Source organism: Saccostrea echinata, unplaced genomic scaffold (assembly GCF_033153115.1).
Source record: "Saccostrea echinata isolate AGI-Se365-2 ecotype Australia unplaced genomic scaffold, CSIRO_AGI_Sech_v1 ptg000010l, whole genome shotgun sequence".
NCBI lineage: Eukaryota > Metazoa > Mollusca > Bivalvia > Ostreida > Ostreidae > Saccostrea > Saccostrea echinata.
This window is the reverse complement of record NW_026889759.1, coordinates 8,125,474-8,146,105: the sequence shown is the minus strand read 5'-3', so window position 1 is coordinate 8,146,105 and position 20,632 is coordinate 8,125,474. Positions and strand designations below refer to the sequence as shown.

The window sequence follows — 20,632 nt, the reverse complement described above, 5'->3', positions numbered from 1 at the left end:
GCAGGCACAGGACAGCATCAAATTTGGCGGAGGACAGGTCGAACTTCTCGTCAGCAGGTTAGGCGTCAAATTTATAAAAATACAGTTTGCTACTGCGTTCTTTTTACCCATTAATTGTTGAAATACATGCGATCTGTCAAAGGAAAAAAAAGTCTACTATTAATTAATACTAGATTGCGATGCAGATGTTGGAAACAATTTACAAACATGATGTTATTTGTGTGTGCAATTTATTTTGATTGACTTACACCTTGTAATATGTATTATCTGCATTGCATATTCATCTGCTTCTTGATTCTTAATGCCAAGATTTACATCACTGTGCTAATAATGAAACACTTCAATTCATATTCATGTAGAGAATATACAGAAGTTCACTATCCTCCATGTACACATACATGTACAGATAATTGATAATGTCAAATAATATCATTATCTCCACAATAATTGCTCTATGTGCACACTCTCAAAGACACAAGTGGGAGATCGGAAACAAAACAGCTAAAATTATCTTCTATTTCGGGAGCTCTGTGTAGCTTCATATGTGTTTTATTACAAGGCCCTATTTCCCTTACCTACTACCTACACATTTTTCACTTTTCCTACCTCCGCGTTATGATTCACTCGTCTTAACGGCAAGTTTATTTCTAGAGCTTCTCATATTTCTGTTTTATCTTCAACTGGTATTTGTTCATTTTTTTAAATTAAGGATTCTGGTAATCGTTGTTTTGTCATGAATTTTAATTAAAAAAATATTTTTTCGTTAATATTTCAAGTATTTGTATTGATTTATTTTCGTATTTTCAGGCCACCCTCTGGAGCCTCTGTGAAACCTCTACAACCACAGAGCCCGACTAAGGCCCCGCCTCTGCCTCACAAGACTGCCTCTGTAAGTACAAAGTTTGTCATCAAGCCAGCACAAATTTTGGTAAAATGCATTAACCATTCGAAATTTCACAATTAAGGAAGGCACTTCGCTTTATTTTTGTATCTTATATGTTACTCAAGACCCTCAAGTCTTAACCTAGCACTGTCCATCTTTTCGTTATGTTTTTCAACTTTGATACTTTCACTTCTAACCGTTTTCCATTATTAAAACCATTGCCCAGATTCAGATTCCAATCAGACGTTCCTCAGATCACGGTCCTAAAATCATGCCTCCTCCAGCTGTTGCCGGTCACCAGCCCAAGAAAATCACAATGAATAAATTTGGTGGAGGAAGTACGAACTTCGGAAGAAGTTTCGGGGCCCAAGCAAAACAACCAGGCTGGTCCCCTCAACCTTCGATCTATTCCCAGCAGTTCACGCCACAAATGACAATGCAGGAACAACAGAGCACTTCTCCTCAACAGGTGATTACAAATATATTTACGAACGTGTTCGTATGGATATAGTGATGAATGCGCATGTCATCTATTATCTACTCACTACATGACAACGTGAAATCGCATCCTTCATTCCGATAAATTACTGGTAAATTAGATTTGCGTTCTGAGCAGTTTCTGAGGAAAATGCACTTATCTTGCAAATCAGGTGCATAGCTATTACTGAACAGACAAGAAACCGATGCATGGAATGTATAATTACCCAATTTGCTTACTCAACTATTGCACACTTTCATGTTTTCCACGATTTGAAGAGCGGTAATTGGATACAAGCAAAATAATCATCTATTTATATTCTCTTTATATTCTGTCTGTTCTTACATATTGGTTCTATTTCTCTTCATTTGCTAATAAAATCATAAATTTGAAAATCCTCATAAAAATTTCACAAATACCGGTTGTGTGTGGCATGATGGTTTGTTTTACTTAATTTCTGCAATGTATTTTCTCACAGCAATCACCTCTGCAACAACAATACCAACAATATAAGCCACCACCGCAACAACAACAATACCGTCCGCCTCAACAACAATATCAGTCACCACCTCAGCAACAATATCAGCCACCACCGCAACAACAATATCAACCACCGCCCCAACAATATCAGCCACCGCCGCAACAATATCAGCCACCGCCGCAACAACAATACCAACCGCAACAACAGTCGCCACGTACTCCCGAACAGGCGCAGTATCAGCCCTATTCTCTTAACCAGCCGCAGAAGTCGTCTTCTGCAACATTTTCTCCGGCGACTCCTACGTCACAGTACATTTCGCCAGGTTTGAGCCAGCCCGACTATGTGCGTGCTGATGACCCCGTTACTGACGAGGTGGACTACGAGTACGTTCCTGTCAGTCGTAGGAGAAACGTGTTCAAGGAGAAGGAAGAGAAGAAACCCCAAAGTGAGTGTAATTTTTTCCCGTCTACATAAAGTGGTTAATTTTTTTAAAGACTCTATCCATCAGTCCATCACTCCCATTATGTTTTTGCATATTTTTCCCAATTTCTCCTGATGAATTGTATGACCTTTCAGCGGTGATCAAATAAATCATCTACGAAAAATAATTGATTCCAAAACTTTTCCCCTATTCCTTATTTTTCACCTTTTTATCGTTTCAATGATTACCCGTATTTTCTATGTCATTCCTCCCTGAAATGTCTTTTTTGCATGTTCAGTAAATGCTAACGGGACGGACGATGATTATTATTACCCAAACTGTCCAGTTTGGGAGCGGCGGAGAATGTTTATGAAAGATCAACCAAGAGGTGAAAAAATTAATATAGAACTGATAGAAGCAGTGTAGAAACTAGTCTCATATTTTTTGTATAATATGGCACATTCTAATACAATTGCACAGCGTTTAATTTCTCTCTTTATTTCAGCTTTTTTTAATTCAACCATTCTGTAGCGATTTTAACGCTCTGACTATAGCATTGCTGACTACCAATATTTTCATAGGATTTTTTGTTTGATTACGTACATTCAGTTATTTCGTAGTAGTTTTTGCAAATTCATTTTTAAATAAAAGCATTTGCAATTTAACTTTTTGTTTGGATTCAATTAATGCTTCTTGAATGATTTTAAATGAATAAAAACATATGAAAGTAATTTAAAAACAACATTATTTAAATATACTTCATATTTAAAAGTATACTTATTATTCTCAATAATGCTAATATTTAAAAAAAATCATAATACCTTGCGTTATTTCGTAAATTACAAATGATAAAATATATTTTCTCACAGTCAGTAGAACTGGCAAAAGGAGGTCATATGGCTCACCAGGAGGGGGAGCAACTCAGTTTGGAACAGACTATTCCAAGGGCCCGACCCCCGCAGCAGTCACTATTCAGCAAAGGCCACGCCCACCCCCAGTCACACAGGTACCCGTGAACGCAGCTCCCGTACAAGTGTCTGTACAATCTACTTCTCGTGATGAGCCCGACACCAGCAGTTTCTCGAGAAACTGGTCCGGAACGCTGAAGAGTTCGGGGGGACCGAAACCTTGGGAACAAGAGCAGAAGGAATATGTCATGCCATCCATGCGTGAAGAACAGCAGCAGCCCTCAAGGCGACCAGCGCCAGCAGTTTCGCCAAAACCTTCACGCAGCCCACAACCTAGAAAGCCGGCACATTCACCACAGCAACAGATTGTTGTCAGGTCTGTTCCCAATGATGAGGCACAGCAACAGCCGCAAGAGGGCGCTAATGCGGTACACTTGCAGTACAATTCTCCTATGGGATTGTACTCCAATCAAAATATCCAGGACACTTACAATGCCCAAATTGGTTATCCTGGCCAAAATACGTAAGTCCGTATGGGTCTGGTTTCTCCTATTCCCCTCCAGACCAGCATGGGAGTAGAATAGCCGCCTGATAAGTATCTGCATGACCTAGAACGTTATTTCAGCTAACTCTTTCAATAACAATTGAATTTCGATCCGGCTTATTTTTAGTCACAATATTATTACACACCTGATGTATTTATTTCACCATTTTTAATGAATGTGCAGTCCACAACTCCCAACCTCCAAGATTAATGTGGCATCAGCTATATTTCCCGAAAAATAAATCCGAAATGGGATGCCTCTTTCATGTCAGGATTTGACTTCTAGAGCATGTTTACATTCTGTTGATTAAAAAATACATTAAGATGAAAATATAAGTACTCATATGACTTGTCTGAATGTTGAAATTAAATAAACAGTGCCTTCTGTCCAAAGAGCGTCCTCGAGTGAAAACGTTCAACCGATCTAATTTTTATATAAATAATTAAATGCAAATTTAATAAATGTAGATTGCTTACTAATATTTGTTATTTTATTAGATGTATATTGAAAGATACAGGTGCGCCTCTTTATTAGTTTGGTTAGATAAATCACTAGAAGAATCTGTAGAAAGCTGTTGCTGTTGTTTCAAGGCAACACAAGAGTAGAATAGATACTAGTACTCGATTTTAGATATTGTATAAAGATGAAATTGTTTCTTTTTAATTCACCGTTAACAGTAATTTTTACCAGTGATTTATGAAGTAAAACTTTCATCCTTTGATCTTTCTTCTAGATTTATTACGGTTAAGCTTTTATCATGTAATCTTTCTTAATGATAAATTAATATGGTAAGGCTTTCATCCTTCTCATTAATTTAGTATCATATTAAAGCTGACATGCATTATCTTACAGGACGTCGTCCACTGTGACTCCTCAGGCAAAACAGGGTAAGGCAACGTCCCCCCGTTTAGTAACAGATGCCTTTCTGTGTTTGTAGCATATAAATGTTCCTAAACCGTAGCTTATTTCCGATGTTAACCTGTTCATATCAGTCACCTAAAGTTATGTAAGTCAGGCTGAAAAAGATAGAATGTATATAGCTACTTTACCTTATTGAAAGTATTATAGCATGAATCAAGAATTGAAATATTTTAGAAAGCATTTTGGGGTGATTAGATGTATGCATGATCATGAATTGCTGTTGTAATATATTATGTAACTTAATATAAAATGCATGAATATCTCAAATGCTTCGAAAATTTATGGTATAAATTTTCAGATATTACTCATAATTTTCATATTCATGTTGCATCTTAGTAGGAGTATACTATGGAACAGGCATGTCCCATACCATGTTTTCAGTGGATGATTCTGATGAATACCTGTACAAATTGCTCAGCGAACACAAGCATCTAATTGGCAAAACGATTGAAAAGAACATGGCTCCCAAAGAAACTGAATATCAAGGACCCGTCACACAATATGTTCCAATTGCTCAAATACCAGTGCAACATCATCAGATAGAGAGTGCACATCAAGATAGACCGAAGTATTCAAAAGTTGAACCCCCAGTGAGAGTAACTCCTGTGGAGACGGTCTCCCCACCATCTGTACCGGCCAAGCCTGTCACAAAACCCGTGGTTCCCCCAAAGCCAATAGACAGCAATGCATCTTTGGTGCAGAAAAGCGGTCAAGCCCAACCAATTCCTGAACAACAAAGAAGAGAAGACCAGGCAACATTGCAAGTCAACGAAACGCCTCCACGTCCAAATGAAGGGCCACCAAAAGTTAATACTGATTCAGCCACGAAGAGAGATCATAATGTAGAAAAGGTTAAAGATATATCTAGTGTTTCATCTAATATCGATGGCGTTAATGAGAAAAATGTAGAACAAGCAACCGATATAGCTAAACCTGATCAAAATATAGATGAGTCGGTTACTCTATCTTTAAACGAAGAAAATTCTAAGAATTTGAAAGATACAAACATTTCAGAATCAATTGAAATAAAACAAGATGATAAAACTTCTTCTGATAATCAAAATAGCAAAGCTGAAAGTGCGCCAGCGATTTTAGATGAATCTTTTAAAGGTACTTCAAAACCTCCCGAGGAATCGAAATTAAATGAAACAGTAAGTGAAGATTCTAATAAATCCGAAACCCCAAAATTGAATGATTCAAGTACGAATGAAATCATGGAAAATAATGCTAAAGATGAAAAAATTTCATCAAAAGAGAAAATGGAAATTTCAAACGAAGATTCTGAAAAAGAAGTAAAGATTGAGGAACTTGATGGAAAAGATCAGAAGGCAAAAGATAAACAACACTCGGTTGAAAAACTAGAACAACAAATCTTGCAAGAGGAAAAGCAATTACCGGATGAAGTTAAAGACAAAGTAGATGGTAAAGTTGAGACAGATGGTAATGTAGAATCTAAGGATCGAACACAGGATGATGTTGTTGATGTTAAATCGAAACAGGAACCTGTACATGAGGAAAATACACCAACAGATAAAGTAGATGAATCTGAGACACAAGTGGAAGCAGTCATTGAATTGAAAGAAGAAGAAAGCTTAGAACCTGCATTAGAGGTGGAGGAGGTTGTAAAGAAAGGTAAAAACGATAGAGAAGAAGTGAAAGTTGATTCAGAGGAAGTTGACTCCGAAATGAAAAGTAATGAGAACCAACAATCTACACCAAAAGACGAGGAGCTGGTAAAGGAAGGCGGAAGAAGTCAGGAAGAGCAATTAGAACCAGCAGGGGATGCAAAAGTGTCAGAAAAAGCAGAAGAGACACAAGACCAACAACCTGAAGAAACACCAGCAGAAGAGACACAAGACCAACAACCTGAAGAAACACCAGCAGAAGAAGTAAATGACCAACAACAGCCAACAGAACAAGCAGAAGGATCAGAAGATAAACAACCTCAAGAAACAACGGTAGATCAAGAAGAGAAATCAACGGATGTGGAGGTCGAAAAAGACACAGCCCAGGAAGATGTTGAAAAGGGCGCTACTGAGAAAGAAGAAACAGAAGAGCCAGAATCACAGGCGCCGAAAAAGAAGGAGAGGATGGATTTATCCCAGTTTAAGCAAGAAAAGAAACCCCCAGGAAAATTGAACATGAAGAAGTGGGCCCAGTAGTCTGGTGGAGGATGTATGTCATCGGTAATTTCTTACTCCTTCCAAGCATGGTTCCTGGGTTGCTTGAAGTGAGGCCAGTTCCTATCCCTCTAGACAACTTGTGCTAACAGACTATTGTAGCATTCTCAGCCATTGAATCCTCTCTTGTTTGCAGTTGTCTTTTGCCAATTTTTATTCTGCGAAGATTATTTTTGCGGATGTGTCAATCTTTTCAGTATTTTTCGTTTCTCATGCAATGGTTTTATAGTATTATTTCTATTTTATCCATAATTTTGCGAAATATTATGTTTCACTTTTATTTTGTATCTACATTTTAAAGCAATGATCACATATATATACGAGTCACAAACAGAAATAAAATGTGTTCATCAGTAACGATTTTTAAAAGAATCACAATTTTCATTTTCCAGAAATTAGCATGTCTATAATGCATATGTATGCATCTCTTTTTATTGCATGTTGCACCAATGTATATGTACATTTGCAGATAAGTACGCTGAATGAAGTTTGTGAATTACAAAGTACGTGCTTGAACTTGATTTTGACATACCACTTTCTAGGAATTTTTTGAATTTCTTATCAAAATGGTATGTAACATCTAAGTTATAGCCACAAAATCTTTGCCAACCATCCGTTCTGCAAACGTGCACTTTTTACTCGCATAATTTATGTCATTCTTCTATTTTAATGTGTATAGTATTTTTTAATTCACGAACTGGGCAGATGCTAGTTAAATATCTGGCAATCAAGGATGCATTTGGAAGTGTTGCTTTTTTGGCACATATTGTTCTTTTTTCTGCTTTTTTTTTTTACTTAAAACTAATTCTGAATAGTAATTTTTAAATTCAAAAATCTTTACTCTCTGTTACTACAATTATATAAAATATATGTCTCTTTCGGGATTTTTAGGTGAAAGAGACTGGAACCAATCTCACGTGTACCGTATGATCAACGAAACGCGCACAGACAAGAGACAGGTATATCCGCCAGGTCACCCGAACCAGCCAGTAACAACGGAGACAGTGCAGACGACACAGAAGACGTATTCTTACGACTACACCCCAACGATGGAGGATGGATACGGAGTATCCGAGTTTTGAACATCATTCGCCGCCATAGAGTGACAACCGGATGTCGGCTTGTAAATTAATGCGTGCGCATTTTGTCCTATGCAGCAGCAGTGATGAACACTTTACTTTTTGGTGCTATTGAGACATAACTGTGCAATAACTAAAAGAAACTGTGATGTAATTTGTATTCGCTGTGGTTATGCTTGCATCTCTGTTCTGTGGTGTCGTTTCAATGTTACTTGCAAACCCTTCTGTACATAGTAGGTAATATTTGCAAACACGCATTTTTGGCCTTATTTGTGTGTAGACGGATGTTCCCTTTAATCATTATTGTATTCGGGTTGTTTCCTAAAGAGTAACTTTTACTCTATATTGATGTGTCAAAATGTGTTGACTTGATTGGATGCAAAGGGGATATTTATAGAAAAAATACGGCATTGTATATAAGAATAATTTATTTATTGTTTTGAAAATGTGAAATTTTATTACTTGTGATAAAAGGCTTACCTGTCTTTTTTTTTAATGACAAAGAAGTGAACGTGTATTAAATTTTAAGAAGAGCTGTGCCTCCTTATTAAATAAACAAAATATGTAGCTCTGGTTTTCAAAAATACGGAATACATGTATATGGCATAAAACAATTATACACGTGAAAAGTAAGATTTAATTTGGAGGGATTAAAAAATAAATACAAGGGGAAACACAAAAGATTGTCGAAGGACCCGATGAGAGAAAATGCTATGTTACCAGTGTATATTGTCTACGTGTGCAATTTCTGGTTACAGAACGTATCGATTAGTACTATAGTATACGGTAGTGATTATGCTATTATTGTAAACGTTGGAATGGATAAGAAAGTTGTATTCTTCAAGAACTTGAGGAAGCGAAATGAATTAGAATTTTGTACACAACGGACACTTCATGGAAACTCTCTTGCAAACTCGGCCTGTTCCCTGTTCAAGCTTGCCCGCATCATACTTTCGCTCTCTTTCCGCAGAGCGGCAGCACTTCTTTTCCTCACACCTAAAAAATAATTTATTTGGTAAGTTGAATTGATGTATTCTCATGTGCTTATAAAAGGAACATGGAGTTGCTATCACATGAGTTTGATACGTCGACTACCACTTCTTAAAGGTGCTTGGACACAGATTTGAAGTTAATATTTTCTCCAATTTTCTGTATAATTTCATGGCTTATATGTTGCTATAGCATTCCATACTAAAATATAATAAAATCTTATTTCATCTCGGAGTTATTAAAACTTCGAATTTCTGGACGCGTTGGATTGACACATCCTTGCGCTTTCACATATTTTAATTTTATTCTTAATACTTAAGAAAAGTGGCAATTTTGCTGTGTATTAATAGAAAATATTAAAACTATAACCCAAAACATTCAGAGTAGAAATGTTCGAAAGCAAAACCCACTCACAGTATTGTCAGTCCGTACTCAGTGGTGTGTGCAGAGTTTAACAATTGAACACACCCGGTGAATCGTAAACATTAACAATAACAGAGCTCGTGCCCTGTTTACAAAAACAGTTTACGTTTCACGGGTGTTTTCAATTTGTTAAACTCTGTACTCATCACAGAGCACGGACTGACAATACTGGTGAGTTGGTTTTGCTTTCGAACATTTCTACTCTGAATTTTCTGGATTATAGATGTAATATTTTTCATTAATACATTACAAAATAGCTTCTTTTCTTAAATATTAAGGATAAAGTTAAAATTTGTGTAAGTGCAAAGATGTGTTAATCAAACGCGTCCCAGAATTCGTAGTTCCAATAATTTTCAGATAAAATAAGTTTTAATTATATTTTCGTGTGAAATGCTATTGCAATATATAAGTCGTGATATCATACAGAAAATTTGGGAAAATATGAAGTTCAAATCTGTGTCTAAGCACCTTTAACAAGATGAAATGTCTTTCGGGGCGTTTTACGTATAATACGTCATTTTATATTTTGTAAATCGTAGATTGTTGTCTTTAAGTCTCAAAATCTTACTTTAGAAGAATTGATGTCTTCTATTTTCATTTAGAAATCGATACTTACTATGAGGTGGGTCTAGTATCCGGAATGGAGCCAGAATTTCTCGGGTGTATGTAGGACAGCCACCTTGGGCAAATTCTTTGACAAATTTCTCCACCTCGCTCTGTACGGGAGATTTACTGTTGGACTGAGTGACGTGAATATGCACTTCTGTGACATTAGGGTTGTACATCAGTGCCGCCTGGAAAAAAAAATATTGAAGGCTCAAACAAACTGTGTCGTTACAAGTGTAGATAATTGCAAAAGTCGAAATTTTCAAACAACACTAGAGTTAGATGCACCAATCATTCGAATATTTTACTAAACGGATTTTAGACTCTTGATATTTTTATATTAGGAAAACAATTTTTTTCAAAGCTCTGTGTGTGTGTGTGATAAAAAATACTACTGTAAAAGTATATGACACAACAAACCCGTAAGGCAAGCTTCATGGAACTGATTTCCTTCTCGTCTTTGACCCAGAATTTGGTGACTCCTATAGCGTGAATGGCGTACAGCTCCTCTAGGAGTGAGAGGACAGGACTGGGATTCTCCTCGGATGAATACAGGTCCTCAATGACACTCCTATCAGGGTCTGGCCGATATCGGAGTTTTACACTGGGGGCTTCAGGGGGAATAATAGCAATATTACTAGTACTGGCTTTTAGTATTTTCAAAAGTGTTGAAAAATGAAGGATCAGGATTGCACATTTGATATCTTAAGGACACTCTAAACACTGCTCACAAAATAGTTTTAATTAGTTGGTAATTTTATGCAAATAGAGTGATTTGCCCTTTGATGTAAAATAGAATAAATAGAAATCTATAGAAAATGACACAATTTCAAAAAAATAAAAATATATTAAACATTATATTAGGTCAACATAAAGTAATTGAAAACACTATTTGCATGTACGTATTTCCATAACGTTATACAACAGTAATTTTCTGCCAACTTATACTTCTTAAACTAAATTGAACGTTTTTCCTGGAGATATACGACAGTTCCTAATGTTGAAAGTGAACTAGATAAACTCATGTACAGAACTTTACATGATTCAATTTTCTCAAAGCCCCCCCCCCCCCCCCCCCCAAAAAAAAATCATTCGTGTTTACCTTCCTTAATTGATGAAAAATAAATCTAATGAAATATTTGACTGAGTGAGTGTATTTGAAACATTCATATGGCAGAATACAAGGTAGATATGTAGGTATTTTTGAACTATTTATTTATTGGTAACATTGTCAATATTAAAGAATGAAGGTTCTTACCAAGGATAGAGAAAATAGGTGCTCTCAAAAGACAATGGCCACCACCTTCACAAGCAAGAGCGAAGGTCTCCATGTTGTCTCGTGCAAAGAAGTTGGTCATATCTTTTTGGTCGTTCATCAGATCGAATGGCATCCAATGTATCAAGTTACTACAGTGCTCCAGTTTTTTCTCATAGATAGCTCCTTAAAAATTAACAACACACAGTCGAAATCAGTTTTGATATTAACCGTATGTTTAAAAAAAAATAAACTCGTCTGAATGAACAAAACAGGAGCAAAGAGAAAATTTTAATATCTTAATGTTTTAGAGTGTCTTGTCTCTTTTTTAAAAGGTTTTTATTTTATCATGTTGCAATTGTATTTCATTTTTACCGTCATCCAATGAATTCATACAGCATATATACAAAATGTTGCTCTTGAAATAGAAAGAGCATGTACCTTCCAAACATGTGCCACAAGTCAGGAGACAGCCTTTCAGGGCGTCTTCCGCCTCTGTCGCAGGTTCATGGTACATGTGTTTATCTTTAGACATCGTTTTCCAAAGGTCGTCCACTACCTGTTGTCTGTGTTTGAGAGTGGATGTGCAGAAGTCTGTTGTTTCGGTAGGAACACACGAGTCAGCTGTCTGTCTCCTCCTTCTCCTCTTTCTTTGAATAACCTTCGGTTCCTTGTATTTATACCGGATGTGTTGTTTTTGAGGAACATCCGGGTCAAGACATGCTTCTCTGATATCGTCTGGATCCACAATTCGAGATTCTGCGAGATGAAGCATAAGAGATCAATTTCTTTTCTTCTTTGGGACATATATAAGAAAAGGCAATGCCATGTAAATTTGAATATTTTATAGCAAAATACTAACGCAATGCAGCCTCTCTTCTGGCCTCCAAGTAAAGATCGAATTCTTGCTCAGTGAAGCCTTGTGGGATTAACGATTCAGTGCTGGACCAAAAGAGAAACTGATCCTCGTCCATACTGACGAAAACAGATTTTGGATACAGCCCAAGGTTCATGTTAAAACCGTATGTATTGAAAACCGGCCCACAGATGTCCACAACCTTTTTGATTAATCTTACGTTGTTGTAAACTGTTGTACTATTAACCACAGTTGTGGCATATCTCAATTCCAGAGCTTGCCCCAATGTATGAGTGTTGTAGCGTTCGTCAGAACTTTGTATCAACGACTTCTGTTCCTCGTTTGTCATAAAGGCTCGTACTATCTCAACATCCACTGGTGGATCTTGCAATTAAAAACATCATAAACATCAACTAAAAGCTAAAAATAAATTCAAAACAATGTTCAATTTCAAAATCTACTTACCAGAAGCATTGAGCCACTTGTTTTCATTGTATATCAGTTTTAAATAACACTGAGCAATAGCGGGTGCCAGACGCAAGTACCGAAATTGAGTATCCTTTGCAATGAATTTTGAAAGGGTGGCACCTTGACTTATTGGAAGATTCAACTGTGAAGTAACAAAAGCAAAATCTGAGAAAATTATGAAATACATGTACTAGTAGTAAGCTTCTTTGGAAGAAATACTAGCATCGAAAAGTGACAAAAAGTATTATACACAGTCATATGCTTCCTACCCTTCCACTAGAGTCGAAAAGTGGATACTGGTCCTCCTCATCCATCATTTCTGTTGGCAAGGCGTATATTGAAGCTTTAGATGCAGGTGGTTCAACAGATACCAGGGTGGCTTTTGGAAAATTGACCGTGGCCTCTACTCTTCCTTTCTGCTTTTTCGATGATACCAGAATATGACTTCCTGTATTAAAAGCAGTCTTTACTCATTGCACGCTTATTTTGTCTGTATACCATGTACATGTATATAAGAAGGCCTGCTCAACCATAACACAACAACCGTTTTCAAATTTTTTTTTAAATTTTGCGTAAGAAATATAGGGTACACTTAGAACTAACCCATGTTTGACACGTGATCAGCTTTGGCACATATTGCCAACTGTGCCAGGCTCGCAAGATTGGCAGCAGTGTTACCAGAGGATAACTTGACCTTCATCATGCGCCCCTCTGCTCTCAAACTGGATGGATCCGTGCCCTCATTCCAAGCTTCCTCAACGGTAATCTTACCACCTCATAAAAAAAAAATCGAGCATATTTTAAGGATCCTGATTACAGATTATTGATCATAATTTTTCTGTTTAAAAAGATAACCTAAGTTGAAAATCAAGATGCACAATTTTGTCTTAACTAAAATACCTGATCCTCCTAAGCTAGCACTCTTCGCATAGGATTTTAGATTAACGAGAACATTGTAGAGTCTTGGGCTCATCACACGAACAGGGCATCTGAAGCAAAGATTGAGAATCGTTTTATACGAAAAATATGTCTGAAATAGTAGTGCAAATCACTTCTTTTATGAGAGAACTTTATTTTAGGGAAATTACGCGAGACCATCTGCACACGAAAATTTCATTCTCGTGTATACATGTATTTTTTTCATTATCGAAGATTATGTACATTAATAACAAAAATTCGTGAAAACTTTTCCTCGCTTATGAATATCACATACCTATCTAAAAAAAAAATTCGGCAATATTCAGTACAGATGAGCTTTAGAAAAATGCTATTGGATGATTGGCTCTCACCTGTTGGTTATACTGTTCCCTGGATATGTCGTACATCCGGTGAAATCTACATCAGTCCCAATGTATTGGGCCATTCTGCAAAACGTTTTAAAAAAAAGTATGGTTTAAAACAAAGATAGAAGGAACATGCATGAGAAGTGAATTCAGATTGAGAACTAGACAGATCTGAAATGAGCGATAAACAGGGGTATTGTTTGCAGGCTTGTCGCAGCAATTTCCAGCTTAAAGAGAAGAAGGGGACCAAAACATGCAACATATTTCTTTGACTTAAGAAGAGTTAAAGTCCTGTGTTTCTATAACACATACCTTCTGACGTCAGTGTCCATACTCGGGGTAACGGCTTCATCAACTACTCCTACTACAGATGTGAGGTCCGATTTACCGGAGGGGTAATGGTCCCCATTAGACACCTGTGGGAAATTGCTACAATCTGGAATCTTCTTTGGTGCTGAATTTTAAACAGAAAAAATATACTGAGTGTGGAGATTAGCTTCTGTTTGCTGCAGCACCTCACTGCTTAATTGATAGAATCATTATAAAGAATTTAATTTTCCAAGAAAATAGGCAATTGTCGGTCAAATTACCTAATCCTTCGTTGACCATAGTTTCAGCACTTGATTTGGTGAGGCCTCCACCTTGGTATACAGGCAGTGGGGTAATTGCACCAGTCATGAAGAGGAAAACCGAGGATGAGTCTACATATATACCAATGTCTCTTTGGTTTTGCTGAAAATATACGTACGCAAAAATCTCTCTATAATACCGACATAAGATGCTATTAAAATCATACAAAACGCTTCAATACACAATTTTTTTAACTTACGCGCAAAATTTTGATAATATTTATTTGACCCCCACCCCCACCCACCCCACCCCCCAATGAACATAAGTACATGTAACTTCTCTGTTCAAATATCATTAAAAGCGCTATTTTGTTGCAAAAAAAGAATAAACCGATATCTACTTACCTCAAATATGACGGGACATAGAGTAAGGGCAGCTTTTGTGATTTCATTTATATCCCCTGATGCTCTGTAAGAAATAACGGCCCCACAACCGCTGCTAAGGTAGTTCTTCCTGTCGGCCGGTGTGTAACCGCTTGTCACTGAGATTGGTTCATATCCTTTGTCAATCTTCAACTATACACAAAGCAAAATATTCACAGAAACTCATTATTGAATATCCACACTTATATTCTGGTAATGACGTCTTTGAAATTCTTGGGAGAAAATCAAGTTGATGTTTTATTAGAACTGATATCAGCAAGTTCTTACCTTTTCCTTTGTAACTTCGTAGACTTTAGAGAAAACTTTCTGTAGACACAGAGTAACAGATGGGTGTGCCCGGAAGTAGTCAGACGAGCCTTTGTTAAAGTCTGCTACTCTGATGCTCACCGCCATGTTCTTATCCTTCTCGGCAGCCATACTGTATAGTTTGCTTCCTGGCAATAGAAAAAAAAAATTTCTCGGAATTAACCAAATTCAGCTAAACTTTGTAAAACTGTCATAAAATACTGACTTTTCAATGGCAAATTATAGGGTGTTTTAATCCAAGCTACAGTAAAACTCGGTTGTAAGGAAGTCACTTGGAGCTTCCTTCAAACCGAAATTCTTTATATCCATGCAAGAAATACAGTGAAAAGTCTTTTACGGGATTCGTTAAAAGTTCCGTATTATAACAAAGATTTCCTTATAAATGAGTTCGTTATAACCGAGTTTTACTGTACATGTATTTTAGGTATTATACCACAGTCGGCTGGATCGGCATACTCGGCTGCATTGCTGATCGTGGATGGATCGACAACAGTGAAGGAATCCGAGTCAAATACGATCTCTACAAGAAAACGAAGGATAGTTCTACAATTCAGTAATGTATTTATATTGAAGGAAAGAAGCAATTGTTATCTTCTACCCATTAACAAATTTAAATTCAAGCATAACATTTTGACTGGCCATCTAAAATAAAAAGAAGAAACTCAGGAATATACCAGTCATTACAATGTAACAAATTTGATTATATATGAAAGATTTTCATTTAATTTATTTTTTTTATAATGGAATAAGAGTAAAAATAGAATTGTTGTGTAAGATGTTTTAAATCTATATTGTAAAGGTTTGCATGCTTGAAAGTATCATATTGAATTTAGCATACTCGGAATCGCCAACTTCAAGTTCAATTTATTTACCCTAACCAAAATATTGATACATGGAGTACATTAATAACATATATACATTTAATACAAACTATATATACATGTAAAAACATAACAGAAAATGAATAAAAAATAAAAATTAGAAAGAGAGGAGGAAATATATCAAGGAGGACAGACAGCATCATATTTTTTTTTTAGGATAAACATGCATTGTTTTTTCAGGATTTGTTCGTTTTAAATTGACATCCGTTCCATCAATTTTATAACATTCTGTCTGTGAGAATAATAATTGCTTATGACTGCTTCTATGGTCGATGACCTTGTAAGCAAATACAATATCTCATTAAGTCAAATGCTGACTGACTTTTTTCATACTGATTGTTAGGCCATTATTTACACACTGATTTGTCGATGGATTTTTCCGTTATTTTCCGATCATGACAAGGAGCACACGGCGGGTGTGACCGGTCGGCAGGGGATGCTCACTCCTCCATGGCACCTGATCCCACCTCTGATGTCTTAGAGGTCCGTGTTTGCTCTATCCTATTTTGTAATGTTTAATGGACTTTTGAGCTCGAATACTGTTCGTTATCTCTACATATTTCATTATGTTTTTTTTTCTTATATTAAGTAAAGCTTTCCATTCTAGGATATTGTGAAATTCATTTGCAATTTAAGCATTATTACGTGTATATCAAAATCTTATTTAACTTCTATTACATTTACACATTTTCAGAAATAGTAGATCGTGCTTCAATTTCATTATGAGAAAAATTATCGCATATATATATATATATATATATATATATATATATATATATATATATATATATATATATATATATATATATATATATATATATATTTATATATATAAATATATATATATATATATATCAGATGTTCAGTTTTCGTGAAAGTTGTTTGGTATTAATAAGCGAGACAGAATTTTCACACATTTTTTAATATTGTTGTAAATGATATTTTAATAATATAAATAAAAATACAATTTTCAGAAAATCTCCATTATTAAATGAAAAAAGTTCTCGCGAAGAAAACAGTACATTTCTCTATGAAGTGGGGGAAGGAAGGGGGGCTGTGGTCGATGAATTCGTCGACAAACTTATGTGTGTGCAATATATAAATAAAGACGACTTTGCATTGATCAAACATTTTATAGAAATAAAATATGCTTTTTTATAGGAATAAAATATGCTTCAGTTTGATATGAATGATACAAGCTACACCATGACAATTTAACAGACATTTTAGGTCAGAGTTGTGAACTGAATTAAATTATCCCAAGTTACAGTTACTTTTATAAAAGATTAACGGAAAGAATAACAAACCAACAAGAATTCAATGAAAACAAGCGCCGCTTACATTTGTTATACTTATATTTATTTATTCTAAACCATTTTAGTACATATAAAATGTCAATTACATTAATTCAAGGGGAAAGTTGTTTGCTTTAACGGACAAGCACATCCAGAAAACGTTCAATCCAAAATGAAATACCATATTTGCTAGCAATTTTTTTTCTTTTCAAAACAAGTCCACAAACATGTTAATAAGTTTTTTTTATTGGTTTACATGGCTGGAAATTGAAAATACCGGACACAGAATGATTGAGTTTAAACTAAATACGTGCAGCACATTTCTATATTGTTTACTTTTCTTGTTTCGGGTTGCCCAATCAGCTGTCAAATCTTATCAATAACGCAATTTAGATAAAAAGGAAACCATTTTTAGTTCTTTAACAATTGCGAATTCATTCTGGTCTCCATTCTGACCAGTATTGTAAGGTTACTTACTGTTTTTTTAAAATGACAATAGATTTGGTGTGTAGTTTGTTTATCTTTAGGGGTGGCAAAATCAAATGATTCAACAGTTTAGAAATGTAACATTGCATAACTTATCATTTTAAAAAAAAATAAAACCATTTAATTCCCTTGTCACAGTCTAAACACTTTAGTTGGCTTCAATTAATATGTTCTGCATCAATGTTCTAGTCATACATTAATGCCAAACCAGCTGAATCGACGACAGAATATGTGAGCATTACCGTAATAAGTCGCCTACCAATACATTACAACTACTGTGTAGAATATAGGGATTTCTATGTATATGTAATGCTAGAGACATTAAACTCAGAAATAAGAATAACTATACAAGGCCTACCCTGATAGAGCCTCATCCAAGGACAGAAATGTTTACAAGCTTGATTGTCATCTCCACCCATCACCCCCCCCCCCCCCCGATATAAATAAAATGCTTGGTAGAGACTTGTGTGTCTTTTCTTGACAACTGCCTTAGAGCCTCTTGCATCTTTCCTTGTAATAATAATTTCTAAATATCCCTTCTAATATTTTCAGGGTTCTTTCTCTGTAAAAAATTTCATCTTCTAATTGAATTCGTATTATGTGTAAAACAGAATCTTTACAAGAAGACAACTTTTGCCAATGACATTGTTGCCAGGTAATATTTTGCATTATAGTCCACCCCACCATCATCTTCCTATGTGTATATAAATGACTTTTATTTGCGAGTTTTGGTTCGACGATATTTTGTGCTGAAAATGCAATATATGCCGTTGATAATTGCTGTAAATATGGACCTGTATTGTTGTCAACGACAGTGTAATGCTGTAATATTAAACTGCATAAATTCTTATGAACAAAATACAAATATAATGTGCACTTTTTAAAACACAAAACATTCTTATTTTAAAAATTCCTCCTCCTAGATTACGAGTAAATATAAAGCAGAGTAGCTGATTTGTCTCCAATGTCTGTACATGACAAATACAATATTAATTAAAGAAACACATCTTACAAGAAAATATTCCCAGAAGTACAATGGAAATGTAAAATGTGTTACTGGTCATTTTAAAGTCAATGAAGAAAGCAATGACAAAGTAGAAAACTGCTATAAAAATTAGCTGCTCTAGATTCATTGTGCAGCGATATACATATTGAATTACATATAGTACTCACTCTCAGCTGTAATTCCAGTAAAGACCAATATCAAAACAACAGAACGAACTGCTGCCATATCTATCCATGAAAACATACTCGGGTTTAAAGATTACGTGTACATACAGAATTAAACATCCTGGTGATTCCAAATGGCGCAGAACTGATTGAATCTCGCTATATACCTTGGTGAATATTTAAATCCCCCATCTCCCCATAGCTAAGATAGTCATTGTTTGGCAATATTGTCTGATAAGAAATATATATCATTGTGAATTGCCATTTTAAAGATTTGTTGTTTAACGTGATTGAAAGCAAGGGGAAAATGTGACCTGTCAACATTTAATTATTCTGTTTTGGAAATTGTAATATAAAAAGATTACTTAGTCTAACTCATTAATGAAAAGATGCGCAAGCAAATTCAAATGTAGATATTTGCACTCATTATCCTTGTAACAAAGGGAAATAGGGCATGGAAAGTTGCCCGTATTCAACAAAAACATATTGTTCAAATAATCATTATCATAACTATTGGTATGTATATAATGGACTCGCGTCTTGGAAGTTTAAATGTTTAAGAAATGAACCATTTCCATGAAGCTTAAGTGTAAAAAGTCATTACACCCATACATAAAGCATCAGCCGAGCCTTCGATCCGTTTTGACGCACGTTTGCCCTTGGTTGATCATGCTAGGGTTTTCTTCATCAAGTTAATTACAAAATGAGAACATTTATGTTTTGCTCTTTGGTGATTTAAAAACATCCTCCTACACCTCAAGGAATATCCAAGGATTTTTCTTATTCAAAGTGCAATCACCCTCGATGTTTTAGGAATTACCGATTCACCAAATGGCCTTTTCAGTCTATTTAGCTTTCAATAAGGACAGGTCGAAAAAAAAAGATCAGAAGTTTCTTTTAAATGGGGTTTGGAGTTGATCATTTAGAAAAAAAAATCTTAATAAGATTTCACATACTTAGTTAAATGCTGCTTTGAAAGTGTTTGTTAACTTTGAAAGTTTTTTTTCATTTCAAACTTCATTTTCAATGTAATTTTCAATGTAATTCCAAAGATGTAAAATGAACTCTAAATATACCATAGTCTGGCTTTATTTCTATTCCATAATTAGTAGTCAACAAAACTTGATACATTACAAAAGAATTGTGTTCTCTGTCACCCGTTACAAAACATAAAAAAAAAGAATGAAACTCATCATTTCAAAGTGAAATTAAAAACCACAAAATACATACAAAATTGTTCTACTGGCCATCTGCAGGGTACAAAAATACCTTTTTCATAGAAAAAGAGATACAATGCAAGCAGAAGAAATCAAGAAATTTAACTCCTTTCATAAAATTTAGTAGTATCAAGTAACCGTTTATGGATCCCTTGCAATTCTGTTTCAATGCACTCATGCTTCTCTTCATTTTCAGAGGATTACATCTGTGTTTTCTACTATATGCTAACAGGATGAATAAATGTGCCGTAAGGCCCCAAGACTCTATATATTCAAGATGACATACATAAGAGGTAATTCTAGATGTGACATTTGTGACTTAGCTGACAGTTGTACAAGAATATTGGACATAAAAAAAAAATAGATACATGTAATCACCAAATCTGACCTCAACAAATGTTACCTTTCAGTGAAGGCAAAATCTCACAATAATAAATGTTCTGGTAATGTGCACAATTAGATCAACCTCAATGCAAGTGTGGTCTTT

The 20,632-nt window shown here is 35.3% G+C and overlaps 2 protein-coding genes across 2 annotated transcripts in view; both read right to left on the bottom strand.

Annotated features, from left to right (window-relative positions):
• Window positions 1-3,421, bottom strand: part of LOC133184527 (uncharacterized) — a 55,238-nt gene extending 51,817 nt beyond the window's left edge. The window contains 2 exon segments of the mRNA XM_061319617.1: window positions 2,785-2,788; window positions 3,233-3,421. Coding sequence (XP_061175601.1) covers window positions 2,785-2,788; window positions 3,233-3,421 — 193 coding nt within the window.
• Window positions 3,422-8,083: 4,662 nt separating this feature from the next.
• On the bottom strand, window positions 8,084-19,074 carry LOC133184301 (uncharacterized). Its single transcript, XM_061319310.1, has 17 exons — window positions 18,932-19,074; window positions 15,530-15,616; window positions 15,058-15,224; window positions 14,752-14,922; window positions 14,368-14,509; window positions 14,090-14,231; window positions 13,784-13,858; window positions 13,395-13,483; window positions 13,098-13,268; window positions 12,764-12,942; window positions 12,492-12,636; window positions 12,033-12,410; window positions 11,612-11,929; window positions 11,174-11,356; window positions 10,336-10,526; window positions 9,926-10,103; window positions 8,084-8,892 (listed from the first exon to the last, which is right to left on the bottom strand). Exons 1-17 carry the CDS (start codon window positions 19,005-19,007, stop codon window positions 8,789-8,791), a joined length of 2,796 nt encoding a protein of 931 aa, XP_061175294.1. The 5' UTR covers window positions 19,008-19,074; the 3' UTR covers window positions 8,084-8,788.
• Window positions 19,075-20,632: the final 1,558 nt, after the last annotated feature.